Raw genomic sequence first — 16,853 nt, 5'->3', positions numbered from 1 at the left:
CCGAGTACGGAGGAGGACGGAGCGTGACGAGAAGCGGTGCAAACAAAGCGCCGGTGCAAACAAGGCTGGCCGGCGCTTTTCCTTTTAATGAATGGATCGGAAGCGCGTGGGAAAGCGGCCCCGCGCGGGGGCGTCACGTCCGCGCCGCGAGAAAGCGGCCCCGGATCTTCCGGCCGTTTGGGAGGCGCGGGGGCGTCACGTCCGCGGCGGGCCGGGCGGCCGCGTCCTCTGCTCGTCCATGCGTCCGCCCTGCACCCTCAGCAGCAGCGAGAAGAAGTCCTCGTCGTCGGCGGGGCCCGGGGCCCGGCTGCGCTGATCCTCCAGCCTGCCCTGGGCCTGACGCGCAAACACACGGAGACGGCCCTGCTGTTTGCCGGACCGGAAAGGGGCGCCGCGGCGGAGAGGCCGGGCCGGAAAGGGGCGCCGCGACGGAGAGGCCGGGCCGGGCGTTCCAAAGCCCAAGGCTCGGGGAGAAGGCGCAAACCGGCCGCAGCCGGGCGGATGCGAACCGGGACCTTCCAACCGTGAGGCCGACACCGCGCCGCCGGGCCAACGGATAGAAAGAAGCGATGATGATTTTGCCAACCGTTTCAGTCCAAACGTCAAGCTTTTTTATTTTGGGAGCCATGAAATTGCACGTTAAGTCTTTCTTTTCGCTTTTGGAAATTGAAAACGAACGCGTGGATCCATATTGCCAAAAGCCTTGTCGCGCTTTTCGTTCAAATGCGCGCGTCTGATCTCGGAATGGAACGGATGCCGTTTTAAGCCGTCGGCGGCGATGGGAAAACGGAGCCGCGTCAAGCATTCCGATAGCCCTTTCGCTCCTCTGGATGCCGCTGGCGCTTTAAAGATGCGACCGATATCGATGACGTTTTCACTTTTCAAAGCGAGAGCCCCATCTAGAGGAGGAAAAAAAGCTCAAGTGCTTCACGAGGCTTTGTTTGCCCGTCGCCACTCGTCCTCGCGCTTCGTTACCTTCTCAAGCGAGCCGCGAGTAAAGCGACGCGAGTAAAGCGACGCGAGTAAAGCGACGCGAGTAAAGCGACGCGAGTAAAGCGAGCGGGGCGGCGCCGCGCGTTGCCCGAAAACATGCGCTGACCTGCGTGGCGAGGATCATGTGGTAGAGGTCCTCCTTGGCGGGCATCTTGGGGGCCCTCCTGGCAAAGGAGAGCTGCTTGAGGCTCCCCCGGAAGCCGCGGCCCCCGCGCTTGGCCGGCGGCGGCGGCGGCGGCGGCGGTCGCGCCCGCTGCTCGTCCAGCCGGCGAGCCTGCGCCCGGGCCACCAGCTCCAAAAACTCCTCGCGCCGCAGCGACGTCACCGACGAGAAGATCGCTGAAGAAGAGGGGGAAGAGCGGCGCGCTTTTCAGGCTTTGTGGCAAAGACGCCGTCGCGGCCGTCGACCGAAAAGCCCCGTCGGCATAAGTGTGTGGAGCCGCTCCCATATTTGTTTCCGCGACGCGTGCATTGGTAGACGTGGCTATTTTCTCCCCCGCGGCCGTAAAGGATCGCAGGCGTGACGACCCGAGGACCCAAATGGCAGGACGGAAGAGTTTGGGCTCTGTCGGTGAACGCACGGACCGCCAGTCTACGGACTCGCACCTACGTCCCCCATTATCAGAGCCGGGTTGTTACCTTGCTGCCGTGACCTGGCCGCCCCAACCTTTGAGGGCAGCGAGTGCTTTCGTAACTTCGGCGAACCCCGACGAACAAAAAGGACTCTGACCCCTGCGCGAGGGCTTGCCGGCGCCGGGCTCCGAGTGGCACCGCCTCCTGCGGGCGGCTCCGTCCAGCATGAAGGAGCAGCGCTGGTCGTTGAGGCGGAGGCCCTCCTGCAGCGCGCACAGCAGCTCGTACAGCGACTCCGGGAAGTCCTGCGACGGGGCGAGAGAACGAGATGTTCTGCGGCCCATTTCCACGCGGGGTCGACGCCGGTCCCAACGCCCGTTGGGTATTTGGCATTTTATCCTATTTTATCGGCATCGCGAGCCCGACCCCGGGAGCCGCCGGCCAAAGCCTTAGGGCCGCATCCCAAGTCCCAAGCGCCGCGACGCGACCAAACGGCCGGAACGTTCCACGCCCGCGTCGTTCGACGCCGACCTCTTGGCCGCCCTCCGCCGGGACGCCGTCCGGGCGCTCTTCCTCCTCCGGCTCGTCCGGGAAAGTCCGGCGGTCCGGCTCGGCCTCCGTTTGGGCGGCCATGCCGAAGCGGGCTGAGCTCAGGTGGGCCGGCGCCCGCCCGGCCCCGCCCCTCTTTGGCTTTGACTGGAGCAGGTCTGAAAATGAAGAAAAAGACTCATCCTAATTTCTTTGCCCCGACGCGCTTTCGGCGCTTCAAAAGGCCGCCGGGCGGACGCGCACTGAATTCTTGATTTCACGTTTGTTTTTTCAGCATCCAAGGGGTCCGAAAAGCTTCCGGTCGATTGACGTATTGTTTCGGTTCGGGAGTTCGATGCGCCCGGAGCTATTTTTTTGGCTTTCCGACGAACCTGTAACCTTTCCTCTTCGGTTCCTCTTAAAGGATGGCGTTTCGAGAGCGGAGAAGGACTTCTCCGCGTTTGCCCAAAACAATCGAGAACGAGCGGCTGAGAACGAGCGGCTGAGAACGAGCGGCTGAGAACGAGCGGCTGAGAACGAGCGGCTGAGAACGGGCGGCTGAGAACGAGCGGCTGAGAACGAGCGGCTGAGAACGAGCGGCTGAGAACGAGCGGCGAAGGCCGGCGACGCGTTTGGTTCCGCACCGCGGGAGCGGCTCGGACACGCGCGCCGACTCGCTTGGCGCGGGCCGCCGCCCCGAAAGATATCGCTCGCGCGATTCCGCCTTTGCATCGGGAGGGGCCGCTTCCTTCCCTCTCGCTCGCGGCCCAGGTCCACAAGGAGACGGGGGGCTCAAGTCTCGCCTTTGTGGGCCCTCCCCGTCCCTTGTCTCGGCGAGCAAGGCGGAGGGGCCCCGGGCGGCGGGCCGGCGGGTCGGAGCTTGTCGCGAAAGGCGACGTTCTCGCTCGAGAATTCGACGCCCGAGCGCTTACCTTTTGCCGAGCGCCGCGGACCTTCACATCTTGCCGAAGCCCGGCCGGAGCTCCCCGAAAGTCAGCCCGAGGCCTGGCGGGCGGCAGAAAGGAACGACGGAATCCGCAAAGTCGAGCCGAGCCGAGAGCCTGCCGCTGTCGTGTCGAAACAGGCCGGCTGCGGTTTGGCCCGGCTTCCTGTTGATCTGCAGCGAGACCAAAAAAAAAAAAAAAAAGCAGAAGTCAACGAGTTAACGGGCCTAGTCGGATTTTTGTCCCTCCATGATACGGACTGATCTGAAATCACCCCCGCGTTGTTTTGGATTCTTTCTCATTCCGGCGTTCGCCGTTTTAACTGTCTAACAGTGGCCGAAACTATTGACACTCGATAGGACTGCGGGAGGTCTCTGTAAAGACAAATGCCGAAACGCTGCAGACCGTTGCAACAAATGGAAAAAAAGGAAAACAAAGCATCGCTCGCGCACTAGGCCGTGGGCACGTGCGCGCAGAAATGAGGTCCTCACACGTGTAGACTTTGACTTTATCCCGCAGCAGAAAAGAGCTGCTGCAAGTGCGCAAAGAACGAGGGGTGGGACGAGATGAGTTTCTTCTACTTTTTCCCGCTCCCAAGCCAGACCGGCAAAACGACGGAAGAAAGATCGTAGAAAACGTGCATTAAAGGAAAAGTGTTTTTTGTTTGTTTTTATCGAGAACGAGTTTTCCGAGAGCTCAAGCGGTTGCAAAAGCGAGAAGCGTCGGTCGTCCTCGCGACGGCCGCTAGGGGGCAACGAACGGCCGGCCGGCCGGCCGGCCGGCGGCAGCGCGCGAGCGGCAGTCGTCGCCGCGGCCACTGCGCGTCGCTCGACGGACATGTTGCAGCCGCCGCCGCCGCAGCCCGCGACGGCCAACGGGGCCCCCGACGGCCGCGGCCTCGCCGGCATGCCGCACAACGGCGCCGAGAACGGCCACGAAGTCCGCCGGGACATCGGCGACATCCTGCAGCAGATCATGACCATCACCGACCAAAGTCTGGACGAGGCGCAGGCAAAGTCCGTCAGGCTTCCGCCCTTGCCCTTTCGCTTGTTTACGCCGACAAAGTTTGGCTCCCCGAGCTCGTTCGGCCGACGACTCGCTTCCGAACGCGCCGGCCAGTGTGCCGGGAGCGACGGGATAACCGTTGGATCCGTCGCTCCTTTTCTCTTTTGCTTTTTTTGGCTCGGGCGCGAGCTAGCCGCTAGGCTAAGCTAACGAGCGAAGGCTACGAACTGAGCGAACGTTCTCTGTAGACGCGGCGGCCCGCGAGTCGAAGGAAAGGCTCTCTCGTCCGTCTCGTCGGCATCTTTAGCTCGCCGCCAATGCGAGTCGGCTGTTGTTGTTTTGCTTTGCAACCTTCTTTCTTTACGCCGTCTGTCACTTCCGGCGTATGGGCGACGGCCGCTTTTCTAGCTTCTAGCTTGCTCCTCCGCGTCTGCTAACTTTGTTTCCGGCCGGAGGCACAAGCGACGGCACGGCCGAGAGGCCGTTTCCGTTGGAAGAAAGGAAAAAGGCTTTTCTATAATCTCACTCGTTTGCACCAACGTATCTCGAGTAGCAAAAAAAAAATCCATTTTCAAGCTATTGAATGGAGAATTTTCCGAACGTTTTATATTTTTCTCTCCAAACGAGATCAAAAGGTGATTTTGAACGATCTCCATCTTGAGGCCAGGCCCTTTTTCTTCGTTTAGGAGGTGATACAAAATCTCACGTAGGCGTCGTTCACAGCCCCAAGGTAGAAAAGGGCGATACAAGTCAAAGTCCGTTCACCACTCAAGATAGCCGACTTTTGCTGTTAGAATTATGTTTACTTGAACCCGCAGCATCGCCGGCGTGGCCCTTTTGGCGACGGGCGCCGTACGTTCCGTCCCCGCGCTCGCCGCGCTAGCCGGCGCTAACCGGCGTTTGTCTCCGCCTTCACAGGAAGCACGCGCTCAACTGCCACAGAATGAAGCCCGCCTTGTTCAGCGTGCTGTGCGAGATTAAAGAAAAGACGGGTACGCGCCTGCGCTTTTGGACTTTGTCGCGGCGGGCTTTTGGCAGCGCGGCTTCTGCCCTTTTTTCGCAGGCCTGTCCATGAGGAACAACCAGGAGGAGGAGCCCCAGGACCCCCAGCTGGTGCGCCTGGATAACATGCTGCTGGCGGAGGGCGTGGCCGGCCCCGAGAAGGGCGGCGGGGCGGCCGCCGCCGTGTCGGCGGCCACCGGCTCGGGCGGCATGTCGCCCGACAGCTCCCTGGAGCACTCGGACTACAAGAGCAAGCTGGGCCAGATCCGCGGCATCTACCACACGGAGCTGGAGAAGTACGAGCAGGTGCGCCGGCCGCCCTCGGCGTTCCGAACCCGCGGGCCGCCCCCCGCTCGCTTTTTCCTGGGCGTCGGGCCTCTTTCGGCGCGGCGCGTGACGCGGACCTTTGCGGCTTGGCGCAGGCCTGCACGGAGTTCACCACCCACGTGATGAACCTGCTGCGGGAGCAGTCGCGCACGCGGCCCGTCACGCCGCGCGAGATCGAGCGCATGGTGGGCATCATCCACCGCAAGTTCAGCTCCATCCAGACGCAGCTCAAGCAGAGCACCTGCGAGGCGGTCATGATCCTCAGGTCGCGCTTCCTGGATGCCAGGTGAGCCCGCCCGCCCGCCCCCCGCTCCCGCCCGCCCCCGCCCGGGCTGATCCCCGGCCCTCCTCTCCCCGCCGGCCAGGCGCAAGAGGCGCAACTTTAGCAAGCAGGCCACCGAGGTGCTCAACGAGTACTTCTACTCGCACCTGTCCAACCCGTACCCGAGCGAAGAAGCCAAAGAAGAACTCGCCAAGCGGTGCGGCATCACCGTCTCTCAGGTACGGAGTCGGAATCCCCTCTCTCGCCGCCTCCGACAAGCGAGGGCTTTGGCGGCCTGTTTTGAGAGGCCTCGCCGTCTTCTTCAGGTCTCCAACTGGTTCGGCAACAAGAGGATCCGCTACAAGAAAAACATCGGCAAGTTCCAGGAGGAGGCCAACCTGTACGCCATGAAGAACGCTTTGGGGGCCCGGCAGGGCGAGGACTCGCCGCGCACGCCCAACTCCACCGGTGCGTCGCGGCGCGGGGGAGCGGCGAGCCCCGGCGAGCGCCTTGTCACTGGCCGCGTGTGCTTTCAGGGTCGGGCTCTTTTTCCGCCGACCTGTTCCTCGGGGTCCCGCCTGTCAACGGGGAGCCCGCCTTCCAAATGGGGGCGCAGGTACCTTACCTTGGCGGGCCTCCGCTTTTCCTTGCTTTCGCGTCCTCGCCGCGGGTCGCCTTTGACCCGATTCGGCCTCGTCGCCTTCGGCCGATCCGCGTCATCGGAGAAGCGGGAATAGACCTTGTTGGCTCACAAATTCCAATAAAGACATTGAAAAAGATCGGGAACGGCGACGCCCGCGCGCGCGCGCGCGCGCACGCGCGCAGTCCAAGTAAAAGCCGCTCTGTTGTGTGTCCGCGCTCAGGCCAACGGGAGCTGGCAGGCCCCGAGCTCGCCCCCGCCCGCCGGCGACCGCTCGGACGACTCGGACTGACCCCCCGACCCCCCTCGCCCCGTCGGAAGGAAGACGGGACGAATGATGCGGCGCTCCCCCGCCCGCTCGCCCTTTTTTCATTTTCCCTTCTTGGCTTTGTTTTTTTTTTTTGGGGGGGGGGGGGGGGATGTGGAAGTTTGCGTCGTGTGTGTGCATGCGGGGTGCGGTTTGCTTCTCATCAGCGTCGCCGTCAGGGGGCCGTCGTCATTTTTGCGCAGTCCGAAGCGCGGCCAAAGACGGGCACCCGCTGACGACGTCGTCGCGGTCTTCTCGCGGGAGCGAACGAGGGCAATAGAAAAATCCAAAGACTTTGTACGTTTGTTTGGCTTTTCCCTTGAGTTTTCTTGAAAGGGCCTCGCGGGTGCGACCGAGATAAATGTTGTCCTTTTTCTGTACAGTGAAACACCTGTATTCTCTGGCTACCTCTTTTCCAATAAAGACCGCGCGTATCGCCCGCCGTCCGTCGGCGGCGAAAGCTAACGCGGCAAAGTGTTTTCCGCGTCTCGGCGTCCAGCCGTCCCGGAGGGCCGCTTTCCTCTCCCCGGCCGTTTGGCTGGCGTGAAAATCGGAGAGGGGCGCGTTGGAGAGAACAGCTTTGAAAAGGCGCGGGACGGCGGCCCTCCAGCCTCCGGCCGAACTGGACATCGCGCACCTTTCCCGCTTCCGCGCTTCAAACGATGGGCTTTACTCTTGTAAAGCTGGCCGGGAGGGGCCGGGAAAGCGGCCGAGCTGGCCGGGAGGGGCCGGGAAAGCGGCCGAGCTGGCCGGGAGGGGCCGGGAAAGCGTCCGCCCCGCCCGCCTTCGCCGAAGGTCCAGGTGGCGCCGGCGCTGATCCGCCCCTTGATCCTTTGATCCTCCGCCCGAGTCGCGTCGGGCTCACTCGGCATGCCGCTCCTTTGGGCGCTCCTGTTTGGCGCCGCGGCGAGCTCGGCGCCGCCGCCGGTCGCCCGCCGCCCCCTCCCCGTCCTGTGGATGCTGCCGGCGCCCGAGGGAGGGGCCGACGCCGGCGCCGGCCTGACGCCGGCCGTCCGCATGGCCCTGGAGGACCTGGGGCGGACGGCGGCGCCCCCGGGCCCGTACCGCCTGCAACTGCACGCGCTACGCGCGCGGGTGAGAGGGGACCCGCAAGCCCGCCCGCCCGCCTCGAGCGACGCCGTCATCTTTTCCCTTCGTCGGCAGTGCGACCTGTCGTCGGCCCTCAAATCGCTCTTTGACGCCATGCGGGCGGGGCCGAAGTACCTCCTCCTGCTCGGGGGGCCGTGTCCCTCGGTGGCGGCGCGCCTAGCCGCCGCTCTGCCGCCGCTCCGGTTGCTCCAGGTACCCCCGTCCGTTCTTGGCCGCCTTCCGCTCGTTCCATCCCGAAGACGTCATTATACATTTTGGGCTCGAGGAAAATGGCTTCACTTCCCGTCCAGGTGTCTTACGACGGCGAGGCTTCCCGGCTGTCCGCCGGCCCGCGCCGCGGGAACTCCTTCTTCGCGGCGCCCTCTGGCGGCGACGTCAACGACGCGGCGGCGGGGCTGCTGCGCCATTTGGGCCGGCCGCGAGCGGGCCTGCTGGCGGGCCCGGCGGCCTCGCGGGTAAGACGGCCGCCGCCTTTCCTTCGTGGCCGGCCGGCGGCAAACGCCGGGGTGCGCCTCCCCGCTTCAGATGGCCGAGGACTTGGCGGGGCGGATGATCGGGGCCGGCGTGCCCCCGCTTTCGGCGGCCGCGCTCCCGGAGCGCCTCTGCGCCGGCCTGCTGGACGCGAAGGCACGTGTTCGGCTCATCGCTTTTGGCTTTTGTTTTGATCCGCGCCGGTAAGGCGCAAAAGCTTTTGCGTTGAAAATGACGAGAAGGTCGCTCGGGGCTCATCGGCGACTCGGAAGCAATGCTCATCATCGCTCTCGATGCAACAGGAACGCGGCGCGCGCGTCATGGTGGCCGCGGTGGCGCGCGGCGACCAAGCTTTCCTGGCTGCCGCCTTGTGCTGCGTGAGTGCGCGCCGGCCGCGTCCTCCCGCCGTCCGGGCGCCGCTGACGGCGGCCGCGTGCTCCCGCCGCCTTCAGGCTTCCCGGGCGAACACGAGGGGCGCCCGCCTCCGGTGGCTGGTGGCGGGAGGAGATCCCCGATGGGTCTCGGACTTGGCCGCTCCCGGCTGCGCGTCCCGCGACATCGCCGCCGCCGTCGACGGCGCCATCTGGCTGACGGCCGCGCCCCTCGCCCTCGACGGCGCGCCGGGAGTTTCCGGACGGGTGAGTGGCGCGCAAACGCCACGGGGCCGACGCGGCATCCGGGGCCGACGCGGCATCCGGGGCCGACGCGGCATCCTAGGCCGACGCGGCATCCGGGGCCACCGCGGTCGATAGCCGCCGCCGTTTCCGCGCTCACGGAGTCTGAATCGTGAGCCCGCCGCCCTTTGGCCCGTCTTGACCCTCCGCCGAAGTCCGGCCCGCCGCATGTTTTTCTGAGACCCTCGCTAAACTCTGAAGTTGAAGAAAGCGGAGGTTTCCAGCAATTTGTTACGAGGAGAGCGGACCGGCTTCCCTTAGCGCAGGGGTGGACGATCCCGGGGGCCGGCGTCCCGCACGTTTCCCCGTTTTCTCTCTCAAACACACCTGATTCAAATGATTCGGATTATTTTCAAGCTCCAGCAGAGCTCGTTGATGAGCTAATGGTTTAAATCGGGTGCGTTAGGGAGAGAAAAGTGGAAAACGCGCAGTACGCCGAGTTGCCCGCCCCCGCCGAAGCGTATGGGCCCCACGAGGACCAAATGAGCCGCTTGACGCGCCGCGCTTTGTCGCCAGACGCCCGAGGGCTTCGAGCGGGCCTACCGACGGGAGCTGCGGCGGCTTCCGGGGGTCCGGCCCGAGCCGGACCGCGCTTTCGCCTACGACGCCGTCTGGGCGGCGGCCCGGGCGCTGAGCGTCCTGGCGGAGGCGCGGAAGCCCGACTGGAGCCCGGAGCGATCAGAGCGGGCCCTGAGGGACGCCCTGGCCCGCACCCGCTTCCGGGGCGTCACGGTGAGGAGAGGGCGGCGGCGGCGGCGGCGGCGGCGGTCCGGCTCAACCGTGACCGCGGCGTGCGCGCTCCTTGCCTTCCCAGGGGAGCGTTTCCTTCCATCGGGGCCGCCGGCGCGCCTCCGTCCGCGTGGTCCAGATCCAAGGTGCGCGCCGTCGGGATCCGGCCGGCCGGCCGCGCCCGCCTTTGCCGAACGTGCGCGTGGGCCCGCAGGCTCGGCCGTCGTGTCGGTGGGGGAGTGGGACGCCCGGACGGGCCGGCTGCGAGCGTCGAAGCGTCCGCTCCGCTTAAAAGGTGAGGCGCGCGTCGCAGGAGTGCCCGCGCCCTACGCCCAGTCGTGTGTGGCCTTTAGCAGGTGCGGAGGAGCGGCGCGGCCCGGTCTACGCCCTTCTGGCGGCGGCGGGCGCGCTGACGGCGGGCGCCTCACTGCGCGCCCTCTGCGCAGCCGCCGCCCAACGCTCGTCGGCGCCGCGGCTACTGACGCTAGCGGCCGTCTTCCTTTCGGCGTCGTCGATGGCGACCGCCGGCCCTGAGCCGAAGAGCGCGCGCGCGCTCCGCTCGGTAAGGAGCGCCGCCGCCGCCGCCGCCGCGTCCAAGCTATCGGCTCCCCTCAGGATTCATGTAAAGGAAGTAAACGTAGAGCCGGGACTGCAAATTGTCAGTCCGCGCAATCGGCGTTTCAAACCCGGGCTGCGCTCCAAGTGGCGTTCAGGAAACTTGGACAGCGTTTTTGCGTGATGGACACGCGTTGCCATTTTGAACGCGATGGAGCAGCCGAGGGGAAGCGTTTGAGCGTTTTGGCCGCACGTTGGCAGCTGCGAGCGTGTCTGCTGGTGGCGTCTCACAGCCTGGCCTCGTCGGCGCTTTTGGCCCAAACGTGGCGCCGCCTGCGCGGCGGCTCCCGGGTTCCGTCCGCCTTCCGCCTGGCTTGGGTCCTGGCCTGGCCGGACGCGCTCCTCTTGCTGGCCTGGCAGGTTCCGGCGTACGTGGGGCCGCAGGTGGGTCCGCCCGCGCGCCCCCCCAGCCCGCCATGTGTGACCGGGGCCCCTCTCGTTTTCAGGACCTAGGCGGCGACCGCGCGGACGCCTGGAGCGCCGCCATATACGCGTACAAAGCGCCCCTCGTGGTGCGAGCGCGCAAGCGTGCGCCCCACCCCGGCCCGAGACGGCCCTACAGTTTGTGCGTTGCAGGCGAGCGGCTGCGCGCTGTGCTGGTCGCTGGGCGGTGACACCGGCGGTGCGTGGGCGTGGCGGGCGCGGGTGTGCGGCGCGTGGGCGTGGTGGGCGCTCACGTGGGCGGCCGCTTCTCGCCTTCCTTGGCCCGACTGGCGCGCGCTCAACGGTTGCCTGCTGGCCTGCGACGTCGCGGTCCTGGCCGCGGCGGCGAGGAGCCGCGCGAGCGCCTCCCGCTTCGCTTTCGAGCTCGCCGGCGACGCCGAGGGTCGACTCAACCGCCGGCTCAAACTTCGCAGCCTTCAGGTAAAAGGCCGATAAAAGCGCGATGGCGCAGCTGTCGCAAAACGAGAAGTGACGTGTTTGCCGCGCCTGCGCGCTGCCGCAGCTGGACGCGGAAATACGCGCGCTGAGCGCCCGGCTCGGGGACGTTTCGGAAGAGGGGGCGGGCCGCGTGACGTCGCGGGACGTCAACTCTCCTGAGCTGTAAGCCCGCGCGCGCTCCCTGCCCGCCGTCAGCCCGACAGCTGCGCTCCTCCCCCGCAAAGACGCCGAAAGCGGAATCCGCTCCCGAAAGTTCAGGGGCCATAACTAGGCGCCGGGGAAGAACGGACGGCAACCGCTCAAAGGTACCACTTCTTGTTTTTGTTTCGGCAGCGTGCGTCGGCGCCTGTCGCTGCAGCTGCCCATTCTGCACCTCTCCTACCTTCCCGCCGTCGGAGGCGTCAGCGCCAGTGACTCCGCCCACTCTGCTTTTGAGAGCGTTTTTCACGAAAAAGGAATAAATGTTTGAAAGTCCTCGACGTTTTAAGTGGAACGGCAGGCGCGGTCATCGCCAAACGGTATAACACGGGGACGAAAAATGCTCGGAATCTCACATTGTCCCTTTAGGGTCGCTTCCGCTTCCCCGGCACGTGGGAAATATCGGACCGTTGAATGAAACGTTTTCGAAGCGCGTCGAAGTTTCAAATGGGGATCGCGGCGAGCAAAAAGTCGACTCGGGGTTAAGGCCCGGCTTTCAAACGTGACGAGGAGGCGGCGGCGCGACAGCCGGAAGCGGGGCAAAGGTCACTGGGGCTCTGCGGCGGCGGCGGCGGCGGCGGCGGCAGCGGGGTCCTCGCGCGCCCGGTGCCTCCCGACGTGCTTGCGGAAGGCGCGGGCCCCGCTGAAGTTCTTGCGGCAGACGCGGCAGAAGTAGGGGCGGCTGGCGTCGTGCACGTCCACGTGGTAGCTGAGCTCCAGCGGGCGGCTGAAGGCCTTGCCGCACACGGGGCAGGGGTAGCGCACGTCCGAGTGCACCAGCATGTGGCTCTTGAGCGAGGAGGCCTGCTTGAAGGTCTTGGCGCACGCGCGGCAGGCGAAGGGCCGGGCGTCGGCGTGCAGCCGCTGGTGGCGCCGCAGCGCGCTGGAGAAGGTGAAGGTCTTGGCGCACAGCGGGCAGGCGTAGGGCTTCTCGCCCGTGTGGGTGCGCCCGTGCTCCTTCAGGTGCACCTGCTGCGTGAAGGTCTTGCCGCAGGCGCCGCACTGGAAGGGCCGCTCGCCCGAGTGCACGCGCAGGTGCTTCTGCAGGGCCGACGCCTTGAAGCAGTCGCGCCCGCACACCGGGCAGGCGTGGCCCCGCCTCTCCCGCGAGGCGCCGTCGCGTTCTGCAAACGGCCGCAGACAGAGCGCCCGAGGTGAAGCGCGCCCGAGGTGAAGCGCGCCCGAGGTGAAGCGCGCCCGAGGTGAAGCGCGCCCGGAGGTGAAGCGCGCCCGGAGGTGAAGCGCCCCCTTCCGGCGCCCGGGACCGGCGCGGGCGACCCGACGGAGAACCGAGGCGCACCGGCGAGGGCGGGCTTCCAGTCCTCCTCTTCGCCGTCGGAGTTGATGAGACCGTTGACCGCCTCCTCCTCCTCCGGCCGCCCCTCCCCTCCGCCGTCCGGGCGGCCGGCCGGCTCCTCCTCCCCCTCCTCCTCCTCCTGGCGACGACACCAACGTCACGCTTTTGCCCGTCGCTGACTATGTTGAGGATTCCGAGGAGCGGACCCATTGTAAGCTGCGCGTGTTTCGCTACTCGAGGATGCCGTTAAACAGGAGGCGTGGTGACATTTTCACGCTTGTTCCCTTTCAGCGGAAGACACAGATCTCTCTTTTATTCTCTTTTTCTCTTTGTAAGAGAAAAAGCAAGCCCTAAACGCAGCTTTGTGAGGCGCGGGCCAGCCTCTTTAAATTCATTTACGAGCACGTCGAGCCACCGGGTGGCGGTAGAGAGGATTTGTTTTCGGCAAAACAACAAAGCAATAAAATAACAAGCATTAAACGGGCAAAAATAAGAAGGCCGGGGGAGGGGGGGGGGGGGGGGGGGGGGGCGACTCACCCGGGGCGGCGCGGGCAGGTCCAGGAGGTCTTGGCGCCGGTGCGTCTCCACGTGCTTGCGCAGCTCGTAGGGCCTGAGGAAGCGCTTGGCGCACAGGTGGCAGCCGTGCGGCCGGCGGGCCGTGTGGATCTTCCGGTGGGCCTTGAGGTTGGTGGCGTTGGCGAAGCTCTTGTCGCACAGCGAGCACTTGTGCAGCCGCGTGGCGGCGTGCACCTCCAGGTGCTCCTTCAGCTTGTACGGCCGCGAGAAGACGCGCCCGCACAGATGGCACTCGTGCACTTTCTTCTTCTTCGCCGTCTTCTTGGCGCGCTCCGCTGGGAGGGGGTCGGTAAACACAACCCATCTCAGAAAGCCGCCTTTTGCTTTTTGGTACGTTGACGGCGCTCGCGTTGAGCCGACGTCTTCCGGCGTTCCCCGTTCTCAGTCCGAGGACGCTCTTTCTTTCTTTCTTTTTTGCCGGGCCGTGTCCTCACCTGGCGACGAGGCGGCGTCCCGCGAAGGATCCTCCCCCCCGCCGTCCCCCCCGTCGTCCTGCGGGCACAACGTGACTTCGCGGGGCGGGCCGTACCGGATGCGGCCGACCCCCGCCCGAGCCGAACGGCTCCCCCGACGAGAATCGGCCGCGACGGCGGCGTCGGGACGATAGCGCCGCTCAGAACGGCCGCCGCCGCGCGAGCTGAGAGGAGGCGAGTCGCCGCGCGTTTACAGGGACCCTAGCATGACCTTGAAGGGCTTTCCGCGGCGTATGGAGGACATTTGGCACATTAGCCATTTCGTTCCTTCCTAAGTTAGTTATTCCCCGCCCCCCCCGAGCGGGGCGCCCACCTCCTCCAGGTGTTTCTGCACGTGCTTGCGGAGCAGGCCGGGCCGGTTGAAGCTCTTGCCGCAGACGGAGCAGGGGTGCGGCTTGCGGCCCGTGTGCAGCGTGGCGTGGTCGCGGAAGGCCGAGGGCGTGGTGAACACCTTGCGGCACACGGCGCAGCTGTAGGCGTCGCCCGAGTGCGCGCGCTGGTGCTCCGAGCGGCCGGCCGTGGAGGCGAAGCGCTTGGGGCACAGCGCGCAGGCGTAGGGTCGCTCGCCCGTGTGCACGCGCTGGTGCTGCGCCGGAGGGGAAGAAAAAAAGCGCGCTCAGATCCCGGCTAATCTTCAGCGTCCCTTTTTGCTCGCAGATAGTTGAGCGGAGCGGTTTGCCTTTCCGCGGGCAAGGGGCCGAGGGCGGCCGCGCGGCGGTCACGCTCCGATTGGCCCTTAGCCAGGAAAGCGCCCCGTAGGAGACGCGATCCGCTACCGCAAACCAAACTCGGCAAAACCTTGATTCTTACCTGTTTTCCACGCGCTCAAAGGCGCGCGAGCGCGGACGATTTCTATCGGGGTTCGAGCGCGAGGGGACGACACGCGGGAAGAAAGGGGGTCTGCGGCCGTATCCCTGGGCCGGCAGATAGCAGCGATTGCGTCCCCCGCTACGGCATGTGTAAATTGTTGCGTCCGACCGGCGGGGGAACGCTTTTTCAAAGCGCCACAGGAGGCCTCCGGCTTTTTGCGCCCGGCGTGCTTGCCGAGCATCGAACCCAATCGGGAAAGTCGCTAGCTAGGGCCGGCTTCTGCCGCGAGGGGAAAAAAACAGCCACCCGGCCTCCACCTTTGGCCGCAACGTGACGCGCGCCGTTCCGGTCGAGCCGTTTGCAGTAGTCGGAAGCGGAAGCCTCCCGCGCAAACGTAGTCGGGCGGGCGCCGCCGCACGTCCGCCGCGGGCATCTGAGACAAAAACAAAGGGTTACCTGCACAAGGTAGCGGCGCTGCAGGAAGGCGCGGCCGCACTGCTCGCAGACGTGCTGCTTGTGCGGGGCGTGGCGCAGGCGGTGGCGGCGCAGGCAGCCCGGCTGGGCGTAGCGGGCGCCGCAGTCCTGGCAGGCGTAGGGCTTCTCGCCCGTGTGCACGCGCTGGTGCACCTTCACGTTGATCTTCTTGCTGAAGCGCTTGGCGCACACGGGGCAGGCGTGCGGCTTGTGGCCCAGGTGCGCCGCCACGTGGTCCGACAGCCGCGACGGGCACGAGAAGTCGCGCTCGCACAGCGCGCAGCGGTGCCGCCGCTTGGGGGGCGCCGCCGAGCCTGCCGGGGAGGGGGAGGGGGGGGGCAAATCCGTCAGCCGCCTCCAACGGGAAACCCCGGCGCGTCCGTTCGTAGGATAAGCCGCGTCCGGGAGACGGCCGAACGGGGCGCCAAACGGGGAAAAATAACAGCAACAAAAAGCGCTACGAGCCGAGGGCCGGGCCGACTTGAGGAACGTCGGGTAAAAAAAAAGATCCCGGTGGACGGGAAGACTTGACTTTTCAATTTTGGCGAATCACAAACTCCCTTCATAAATCCCCGGAACCCGATCCCGCCCATGTTTTCGAGCCGGGCCGAAGGACGGCCTCTCGGCTGCGGCGTTGCGGGAAAGCGGCGAGCGTGAAAAGCCTCGCGGCCCGCAGACCGCGCCGGGCCCCGGGGCCGGTCGGGAGAATAAATCGATACGAGCCGGCGGAAAAGCCGCTCGCCGGACGCGGCTCTTACCTTCTTCCGACTTCTCCTCTTTGGCTCCTTCTTCCATTTTCGCTTGCTCCATCTTCCGCGCTCTAAAAAAACAGAAATCAAATGTTTAATGTTTAACGGCTAAGCCACAGCTGGGTGACGATTAAAATCCTTTTTTTTTGCTCCGGGGGCGGAGCTACACGGTGGGCGTAGCAGTATTGCTTGCTTCTTGGCAAGTGCCACGAACGAATTACTACTTGATAGCGCTGGTTCAAATCCCGCTCGGAGCATATCTATTTCTTTTCGTTTGAGATTTTTATTATGTTTACGTTTTCCTGCAGATAAGTAGGACTCGAAACCGATTCGCGTTGTTTCGCGTGTTCATTGATGAACAGGAGTTATCCGGCTGATCAATTTCCACGTAGCTTGTGACGAATCTGCAGTCGGGAAACAGAAAATATGTCAACAATCGACCCACATCTGGAATCGGGTCGGGAGCCGGTTCATTTGGGAGCCAGTTGAACTGTAACACCGGCATGTGACAATCGGGTGACAAGGTCAACGCGACACTTGCAGCCCTCTCACAACTGCAACGAGATTTCGGAAAAGAAAATTCACCGTTCATTTGACACGCCGAGGCAGCTTTGCGTTGTACGTCCAAGTCAAATGAAAGAAACAAACGCCAGCGCATATGCCGCTCATTCGCCCGGCCGCTAGTAGCAAATAAGAAGGACCTTGTGTGCCCCCCCCCCCCCCCCCAAAAAAAAAAAAGAAAACACGCGCGGCCACTGCGCAATTCCAAAAAAACAAGTGACTGAGAAAGCTAACAGCGGCTAAAGGCAGCTAGCAGTAGCCGAGCCGCAAGCGGCCGAAGAGTCGACAAACGGCCACATCGCATCAATCCCCGAGGCAAAAACAACAGAAAAAGTGCGTGCGTGCGTGCGTGCTTGTCAAATAAAGGGGATTTCTCCCCGTCCGGTCGCGCACGCCGCCGCCGATGCTAACGCGAGCTAGTTTGGCCAACGGCGACTCGAGGTGAAGCACGCGACAGTTCCGCAGGGGAAAAAACAAACGAGAGCCGACTTTGCGCTAAAACGACGATCCCAGTCGCGTTCGGCGGCAAACAACTTACCGTGAGCCGGCAGCTCAGCGTAGCGTCGGCGGAACAGGAAAAAAATAGGCTTTGCGTGACGTCATAGGCCGTCCGCGCCTGCGCGCGCCCAAGTAGACGAGCGAATCGTCGACGA

The 16,853-nt window shown here is 64.8% G+C and overlaps 4 protein-coding genes across 14 annotated transcripts; 2 read left to right on the top strand and 2 right to left on the bottom strand.

The window, feature by feature from the left end:
- Positions 1-32: 32 nt before the first annotated feature.
- Positions 33-5,669, bottom strand: LOC148425914 (uncharacterized). 6 transcript variants are annotated; one of them, XM_088411714.1, is made up of 6 exons: positions 3,299-5,669; positions 3,027-3,211; positions 1,993-2,273; positions 1,633-1,871; positions 1,100-1,332; positions 33-336 (listed from the first exon to the last, which is right to left on the bottom strand). In XM_088411714.1, the coding sequence occupies exons 3-6, from the start codon at positions 2,197-2,199 to the stop codon at positions 134-136; spliced, it is 882 nt and encodes a 293-aa protein (XP_088267840.1). In that variant the 5' UTR covers positions 2,200-2,273; positions 3,027-3,211; positions 3,299-5,669; the 3' UTR covers positions 33-133. The 6 variants fall into 6 exon arrangements, with proteins under 6 accessions (XP_088267840.1, XP_088267839.1, XP_088267841.1 ...); XM_088411713.1 differs by having other exon boundaries at positions 4,395-5,669; XM_088411715.1 differs by having other exon boundaries at positions 4,850-5,669.
- On the top strand, positions 3,797-7,046 carry pbx2 (pre-B-cell leukemia homeobox 2). Of its 3 annotated transcripts, none has more exons than XM_088411707.1 (8): positions 3,797-4,054; positions 4,962-5,035; positions 5,107-5,351; positions 5,468-5,658; positions 5,738-5,873; positions 5,961-6,102; positions 6,171-6,250; positions 6,498-7,046. In XM_088411707.1, the coding sequence occupies exons 1-8, from the start codon at positions 3,876-3,878 to the stop codon at positions 6,564-6,566; spliced, it is 1,116 nt and encodes a 371-aa protein (XP_088267833.1). In that variant the 5' UTR covers positions 3,797-3,875; the 3' UTR covers positions 6,567-7,046. The 3 variants fall into 3 exon arrangements, with proteins under 3 accessions (XP_088267833.1, XP_088267834.1, XP_088267835.1); XM_088411708.1 differs by having other exon boundaries at positions 3,900-4,049; XM_088411709.1 differs by lacking the exon at positions 3,797-4,054 and adding an exon at positions 4,104-4,678.
- On the bottom strand, positions 6,681-16,826 carry LOC148425911 (uncharacterized). Of its 4 annotated transcripts, XM_088411690.1 has the most exons (9): positions 16,225-16,333; positions 15,936-16,043; positions 15,649-15,710; positions 14,873-15,204; positions 13,920-14,192; positions 13,568-13,625; positions 13,095-13,408; positions 12,561-12,696; positions 6,681-12,384 (listed from the first exon to the last, which is right to left on the bottom strand). In XM_088411690.1, the coding sequence occupies exons 2-9, from the start codon at positions 15,989-15,991 to the stop codon at positions 11,807-11,809; spliced, it is 1,809 nt and encodes a 602-aa protein (XP_088267816.1). In that variant the 5' UTR covers positions 15,992-16,043; positions 16,225-16,333; the 3' UTR covers positions 6,681-11,806. The 4 variants fall into 4 exon arrangements, with proteins under 4 accessions (XP_088267816.1, XP_088267817.1, XP_088267814.1 ...); XM_088411691.1 differs by lacking the exons at positions 15,936-16,043; positions 16,225-16,333 and adding an exon at positions 16,739-16,826; XM_088411688.1 differs by having other exon boundaries at positions 15,936-16,349.
- LOC148425912 (gamma-aminobutyric acid type B receptor subunit 2-like) lies at positions 7,165-11,536 on the top strand. The gene is given in 14 exon segments (XM_088411720.1): positions 7,165-7,676; positions 7,746-7,883; positions 7,982-8,146; positions 8,217-8,318; positions 8,465-8,800; positions 9,353-9,568; positions 9,651-9,711; positions 9,780-9,860; positions 9,919-10,127; positions 10,382-10,628; positions 10,631-10,692; positions 10,757-11,044; positions 11,127-11,224; positions 11,396-11,536. Coding segments are annotated over 14 exon segments (2,364 nt in total). The 5' UTR covers positions 7,165-7,451; the 3' UTR covers positions 11,532-11,536.
- Positions 16,827-16,853: the final 27 nt, after the last annotated feature.

This window comes from Hippichthys cyanospilos, chromosome 3 (assembly GCF_059441005.1).
Source record: "Hippichthys cyanospilos isolate Australia breed blue-spotted pipefish chromosome 3, RoL_Hcya_1.0, whole genome shotgun sequence".
Classification (NCBI taxonomy): Eukaryota; Metazoa; Chordata; class Actinopteri; order Syngnathiformes; family Syngnathidae; genus Hippichthys; species Hippichthys cyanospilos.
Note: the sequence above shows the minus strand (reverse complement) of the source record. Positions and strands in the feature narration are given on the sequence as shown.

What these genes read in the sequence shown, in the direction of transcription:
- LOC148425914 (XM_088411712.1), bottom strand. Translation starts at nt 2,199, where the DNA reads ATGGCCGCCCAAACGGAGGCCGAGCCGGACCGCCGGACTTTCCCGGAC. An exon ending in TTTGGCCGGCGGCTCCCGGG is followed by an intron (nt 1,872 to 1,992) that starts GTCGGGCTCGCG and finishes GCCCCGTCGCAG; the next exon opens with GACTTCCCGGAGTCGCTGTA. An exon ending in GGCCAGGTCACGGCAGCAAG is followed by an intron (nt 1,333 to 1,632) that starts GTAACAACCCGG and finishes CCTCTTCTTCAG; the next exon opens with CGATCTTCTCGTCGGTGACG.
- pbx2 (XM_088411707.1), top strand. Translation starts at nt 3,876, where the DNA reads ATGTTGCAGCCGCCGCCGCCGCAGCCCGCGACGGCCAACGGGGCCCCC. An exon ending in CTGGACGAGGCGCAGGCAAA is followed by an intron (nt 4,055 to 4,961) that starts GTCCGTCAGGCT and finishes CCGCCTTCACAG; the next exon opens with GAAGCACGCGCTCAACTGCC. An exon ending in TCGCGCTTCCTGGATGCCAG is followed by an intron (nt 5,659 to 5,737) that starts GTGAGCCCGCCC and finishes CCCGCCGGCCAG; the next exon opens with GCGCAAGAGGCGCAACTTTA.
- LOC148425911 (XM_088411688.1), bottom strand. Translation starts at nt 16,297, where the DNA reads ATGCGCTGGCGTTTGTTTCTTTCATTTGACTTGGACGTACAACGCAAA. An exon ending in AGCGCCGCTACCTTGTGCAG is followed by an intron (nt 14,193 to 14,872) that starts GTAACCCTTTGT and finishes CCTCCGGCGCAG; the next exon opens with CACCAGCGCGTGCACACGGG. An exon ending in TGCAGAAACACCTGGAGGAG is followed by an intron (nt 13,626 to 13,919) that starts GTGGGCGCCCCG and finishes TTGTGCCCGCAG; the next exon opens with GACGACGGGGGGGACGGCGG.